The sequence below is a fragment of the Chrysochloris asiatica genome, unplaced genomic scaffold, assembly GCF_000296735.1.
Source record: "Chrysochloris asiatica unplaced genomic scaffold, ChrAsi1.0 scaffold00230, whole genome shotgun sequence".
NCBI lineage: Eukaryota > Metazoa > Chordata > Mammalia > Afrosoricida > Chrysochloridae > Chrysochloris > Chrysochloris asiatica.
In genome coordinates, this window is record NW_006408748.1 from 2,404,865 (window position 1) to 2,411,605 (window position 6,741).

At 43.2% G+C, this 6,741-nt stretch overlaps 1 protein-coding gene across 3 annotated transcripts in view; it reads left to right on the top strand.

Annotated features, from left to right (window-relative positions):
* The first annotated feature begins 3,649 nt into the window (after window positions 1–3,649).
* UBE2K (ubiquitin-conjugating enzyme E2K) overlaps window positions 3,650–6,741 on the top strand; it is a 79,665-nt gene continuing 76,573 nt past the window's right edge. Inside the window, exon 1 of one of the 3 annotated variants that reach the window (XM_006873220.1) lies at window positions 3,650–3,921. In XM_006873220.1, coding sequence (XP_006873282.1) covers window positions 3,859–3,921 — 63 coding nt within the window. In that variant the 5' untranslated portion in view covers window positions 3,650–3,858. The remainder of the gene's footprint in view (window positions 3,922–6,741) is intronic. The other 2 variants (XM_006873222.1, XM_006873221.1) reach the window with 2 other exon arrangements.

The following is a 6,741-nucleotide window of genomic DNA, read 5'->3' on the forward strand; positions in this document are numbered from 1 at the left end:
AAAATGGCCAATACCAGTTGATTTCAGCTCACTAATGCCTAAGATATCGATGTTTATGTGTTCCATTTCATTTTTGACAATTTCCAATTTTCCCAGATTCATACTTCGTACATTCCATGTTTCAATTATTAATAGACTCAATAGCACTTAACAACAACAACAGCTCTTTCTCTTCATTTTGAGTTGTGCCCCATCAGCAAATGAAGGTCCCAAGGGCTTTATTCCATTCCAGTCATCAAAGTCAACTCTACTTTGAGGAGGCAGCTCTTCCCCAGTCGCATTTTGAGTGCCTTCCAACCTGAGGGGCTCGTTTTCTGGCACTATATCTGACAGTATTTCTCTGCTATTTATAAGGTTTTCAGTGACTAAATATTTGGAAGTAGTTAGTCCTTCTTCCTAGTCTGTCTTCATCTGAAAGCTCATCTGAAACCTGTCCACCATGGGTGACCCTGCTGGTATTTAAAATACCGATAGCATAGCTTCCAGAATCACAGCAACTCACAAACCACCACAGTATGACAAACTGACAGACATGTGGTGAATGGGAACAATAAATACTATTACTAAATTACAGATTTTGTTCTGATTCCACCAGTTTTTCCATTAATAGATTTTTGTTCTAGGTTCCAATGCAAGATATCTCATTACATTTGGCATGGTTCTTTTTAATCACTTATGATGTATCTTGAAGATTGTCTCGTATTAGTTAATATGCAGCTGACTCTGGAATGACTGTAAAATGAATTCCTAGAAGTGGCACTACAGAGTCAATGATTACATTTAAAATTTACTAAGCCCTTTCCCCAAGGAAATTACTAGACCCTTCTAACTGGTTTCCCTGTGATTTGAGTATGGCAAGTTTCTATGATATTCCAAAACTAAGACTGGCAAGTGAATGAGGATTAAAAGGATTAAAAAGCAGGTATGTATACTTAAACAAACAAAAAAAAAAGTAAAATATTCACATTTTTTGCACACTTCAAATAGATATTATTTGTTTTGCTTTATTTTAGTTCTGGCACAAATACACAGAGTGTTGCAGGATTTAGATTATTATTGTATTGTGTGACCTACATTCTCATATATTTGTTTTTTCCTAGGCCCACTAGGGGGCTCTGCTAGAAGGCTTTTTTATAATTTATATATGCTCATTTAGGAAAATGATGTTTGGGGATGATACTTTAAAGTTCTGAACTCTTAAAGCTTGAAAGTGATAATTCAATTCAGCTTCCTTGTTTTGAATTTGAAAAAAGCCAAGTCAACTAAAATTTTATAACTGGACATGAGGAGAGTTGGGATAAAAAAAACAAACAAACAGCTTCTTCTTGGTTCCTGGGTCAGGAGTTCAAAGAATTCCCGTCTGTCTGCCTCAACTAAATGATTTAACCCTAGCAGCAAATTCCTGTTCTGCTACCATATTTTAAATAACTTTTGCAAAGATCATATATTTGAGGTATTTTGATAATAGGATACTTTCCTAATTGATTAGATGAAGGAAATGCATGAAGTATAAACTTCTAAATAATGTCTATTGTTGTTAAGTGCCGTCAAGTTGGTTCTGACCCAGAGCCACCCTGTAGAGGGTTTCCTAGGAGCAGCTGGTGAACTTGAACCGCTGACTTTGCGGTTCAAACTGACTTTACAGTCTAGCACATTAACCCAGGCCACACCAGGACTCCATAATGCCTAGCTATGGGTTAACGCGGTGCAAACAGACCTTGCCATCCAGCGCTTTATCCTCCAGTGCCACACCAGGGCTCCAAGTAGTAAGTCCTAGTAATCACTTTTTAATTGCCACTCAAACTTCCTTCCCACTTAAAAACGTTTTGCTGTTAACTTTATTCACTCATTCAATATTTATTGAGTGCTAAGGACTGGATTGCCCAATCACAAGCTCGGAGGTTAACTCCACTATATAGGGTCGCTATGAGTTAGAACTAACTCCACAGCACTTAACAAATTACATCAGATCCGTTGCAGAGCTCAGGTTTACGAAGTAAAGTCCTCTCTCAGTCCATCACAGAGGTTCTATTTCTCCACTTTCCACTTTCACATGCCTTACTTCTGTTGTTTTCATAGCCTGGTCCCTGAATCAGCAACCTCAGTCAGCATCATTTGGGAATTTTTTAGAAATGTAAATTATTAGACTCACCCTATACTCCAGGGATGGGGGCCAGCAATCTGTGTTTTAACAAGCTCTCCAAGGAATTCTTATTCACGTTCAAGTTTGAAAATCATCTTTTTAGAGCCACAGATAGTTCGATATTAATTATCTAAGAGATCAGTATTTGTTGGTGTGTGTTCTCCTGTGTATATTCAGAACAACAGCAAAAATAAAAATTAAAAATCAGCATCTGACTTTCAAGCTCACCTCAGGCCTCTGCATGGAGCATCCACCTCCAATATACTTAAACGGGACTCAACAAGCACCAAACTTAAAACAATGACTTCTAGTACTGATTTTTTGTTTGTTGTTAAGTGACTTCGAGTGAATTCTGACACCTAGCCACCCTATACGGTTTCCAAGGAACCGCTGGTGAGCTTGAATGTCGATCTTGCTGTTCTAAATGAGTTTGCAGTCCATCGCATTAACCTACACCACCACACCAGGTGACACTTTACTGTCGTTAAGTGCAGTCAAGTCGGTTCCGACTCTAATCAACCCTGTATACGGTTTCCAAGGAGCGGTTGGTGAGCTTGAACTGCCGATTTGCAGTCAAACCGATTTTGCTCTCCAGCGCATTAACTCGCAGTATCACTGGCATTTTATGGAGTCCCTGATTTTAGAACAAAGCGGATTGCACTGGATTTTCTGGGAACAAAAGTGTGCCAAACCCAAGCCATGGTATTTTCAATCGCCTCATATGCATGTGAACAACGAATAAGAAAGACCGCAGAAGAATTATGGTGTTGGCAAAAAATACTGAAAGTTCAATGGACTGCCACAAGAACAAACAAATCTGTCCCACAAGAAATAACAGCCAGGATGGAGAGATTTGTCTCTCATACTTTGGACATATCAGGAGGAACCAATCTCTGGAAAAGTGGAGGGTCAGCGGAAAAAGAGGGAGGCCCAACAAGATGGATTGACACAATGGCAGCAACAATGGGCTCGAACGTAGCAACAATTGTGAGGATGGCGCAGGACCCGGCAATGTTTCGTTCTGTTGTTCACAGGTGTAGCTATGAGTCGGAACCGACTCAACCACAACCAACACCACCAACTGAACCTGAGCCGGACTGAATTCTAGAATAGTGTTTTCATATTATCCTGGAGTTGTGGGCTAGGGGCTTCGGTCTGGGGCAGGATGAGTCAGGGTGGGGGTCCTGGTTGAGCAGAGCCCTGTGGGCCCATCTGGGTTGGGTTCGAGCCTTCGGCCAAAGGCCATGGACTGCAAGTCATGACAACATGTTCGTTCGAAGCTTGGCGGAAGCGCAGGAGAGGACCCAAGAGGCCGGGTATGGTCTGCCCAGCGCGGAAACCGCACCCTCCCGGCCCCAGACGCCGGCGGGGCGGAGTCACGCGGCCGCAGCTCCGGCGGAGAGACGCGAGGCGCAGCGCGGCGCGGCGCGGCACGGCATCACGGCAGAGGCATATCGGGGGCTACAACGGGAGCGGCTGCGCCGCCCGGCCGGGTCAACATCGTGCGCATGCGCGGACCCGCCGCCATTTTGGTGGCCGGGCGCGGAGGTGATTCCACACTGAGGAGAGCGCGGCGGACGAGGTGGCAGTGGCAGCATTCGTGTGCTCGGGTCTGAATCGCCGAAGGAGGAGGCAGTGGAGGAAGAGGTGGCGGCGGTGGCGTTGGTCGTAGCGGTGGCGGAGGAGGCGGGTACGAATCAGCTGCGGGCGGAGACATGGCCAACATCGCGGTGCAGCGAATCAAGCGGGAGTTCAAGGAAGTGCTGAAGAGCGAGGAGGTCAGAAATGAACTCCCGGCCATCCCCCACCACAGCCTAGGGTGGGAGGGCCCTTCCAGCGGCGACCCCGAGGTTCCCGGTAACCCCTGGGTGGCCCGCCCCGCGGCCGCCCTCCTGCCTGGGGGGAAGCAGTATCCTCCTCTTCCTCCCCCCCGCCGCCTGTTTCTCCCCTCCCTGGGCCCTGGGATGGACGGGCTTGCCGGCGGGAGGGCTAGGGAGGAGCACGTTTTGGGGAGCAGCTTGGTGAAGAGAAGGTACGCTTCCTGGCGGGGTCTGATCCCGAGCGAGACCCCCCGGAGGCGGTCGCTGCAGCTGGCAGTGTGGCTGTGGCCGGAGAGGGTGCAGGCCGAGCTGGAGAAAACCCGGGAAGTGGCATGGGGGAAGGGGGAAGGAGGTAACCGGAGCCGGCGCGAGCCGTGCTGCTGCTCGAAGGCCCCCACTTGCCCGGGCTGCCTTCGGGCTTAGCGCTTGTCAGGCCTCCCCCGCCCTGTCCGCGGGGAAGAGGCGCTCAGGGAGGGCGCCTAGGTGCTGATGGGGGCAAGAAGACATGGCGAATTTCTCCTTCTCACTTGGGTGTTGGGAGAGGAGGGAGACATGATGGTGGGGGAGGAGGATAAGGAATTTCCCCCTGACCTAGGAAATGAATTCCCAATTAGCCCACGATCGCATTACCACGTACCCACAGTTTCTGGGCCGTTGACATCTCAAGGCGTCGGATGAGGTCAATGCAAGTTGTTTGGTGTCTTAAAGGCTTTTGCATAGTTTTAGGCAGCAACAAATCGTAGGGTGTCTGAGCAGCACATTTCAAAATACTATTGCCGAGTTACAGAGCCTCCTTTTAAGACAATGCCTCTGTTGACTGTGTGGGACCATAAAACTTCATTATGATGTGCCTCGTAGTTACCTGGAGCCTACTTGTGAAAAACAGCCCTGTTCAAAGCCTGAGAGTTCAAAAACCAGAAACAAAACAAGAAAACCCTTGGGGTTTCACCAGATTAATATGTCTTGGTATCTCTTTATTAAGGCTAGGAGGAGGTTTCTCCAGATAATGCTCTCAAATGATTAAAAAATATTGAATTATATGGGGTTTGTTTTTTTTTGTTTGTGTTTTTAAGATACTTTATTGCTTCTCACAATTATTTACGTAAGAGATTGAAAACGCTATGGTCACTTGACCCCAAACTATGCCAGTATCAGTAGGTTTTCATAACCAAATCAACAAGAATACCAGGTGGTTTTTCCCACTCATATTTGACAAAGGAAGAATGAAAAGTAATACTGCTTCTTCTAGATGCCACATGCCATTGTTGAGTATATTGTTTGTTAGTTTCTTCCCCTTAATTGGTAGTTTGATAATGTCAAAAATGATTTTTAAATTCAACATTCTAAGTGTGGGAGTCTGATAGCACCTGGGCTTTTTGTACCACTTAATCTACAGGACTCAGGGTATATCTTTTTAGATAGACAGGGAGAAATAATGATTTAAAATTATTAAACAGTTACAAATGCTAGTAGATTTGTTGAGTGTAGATAGTATATAAGTAATGAACTGTTTTACAGAGCATGTGTATGAACTCTGAACTCGATATTTGCTCACTGCCAAAACTGAATGGAAGGATGACTTTGTATTTTTTTGGTACAGTGTGAAAATAGTCATAAATGTCTGTATTGATAAGCAGTGAAGCAATGATTCTTTTTATTTAATAAATGTATTCCAGGATAGGTGACATATACTAATGAAAAATTGCAGCTAATATTGTTGTCGAGCCTAAAACATGCCTTTTTATAAGTAAGGTTGTACAAGCCTTAAAATTAGACTTTAAGTGGTATTCTTAGTACTAGCTTGCCAGAAATCATTATATTGCTCTAGTAATGCCTACTTTTAAAATAATACTTCGCTTTTATACGTAAAGGATGATGAAGACTTAACTTCAAGTAAGTCTCATAGTGTTTCAAAGAAAGAAAACAGAAATTACAAGCAAGTTATTTTTTTTTTGAGAATTGTACCCTTATAAATCTGAAAAGAAGCTTGTTCCAGGAAAGTAGGTTGCAGAGAACATTTTAAGAAAGGGTTAAATAAATTTAACCTTGAAATATAATCAATAAATAGCTTAATTTTCACCAGGATTTTTATGTTGATTATTATCAACTTATCTAAGGACTTGAAGTGTAGTCCATGTAGTCCACTCCTTACTTTTAAATGAGTAAATGCAATATTTTGAGTAATGTTAAGTATCATGTCATTTTATGCAAATCTCCAGTTAGCAAAGTTTATTTCATATGTTCATGTTTAAGAAAATTGATTAGTTTAAATTTTGGTTTTTTTGGTGATTGGCCTTGTTGCCTGTTAAAGATAACTAATGTTTATAGAATTCTGGTCATAAGAGTTATAAACAGCCATTCTTAGGGTATTTTTAACTAAAATGTAGCTTCCAAGATAAATATAAAAAGCAAGATGAAGAATAGTATTATGAAAAAAAAAAAAAGAATAGTATTATGAGGTCATCATTTGTGTCAAATCCCCTCCATGGAACAACCATCATTCGGCTCCCTCCCTGTGGCTCCTGTGTCCATTCCACCCACCTTCCCATTCCATTCCATGTCCCTAGGTACATGTTGCCCATTTGATTTTGAATGTTTGAGTGTTATATTGTTCATAATGAGTATACCTTACTAGTGTTGTTGACCCCTCCTCTATAAACCTATCTACTTCTTGGCTAAAAGTTGAACCATGAGGGTCAGTTCCTTTCCAGACCTGAAGGTTGGCAGGTTTCCCTAGTCTCTTTTTGACCAGAAAGGCTGGTCTTTTTTTTTTTTTTT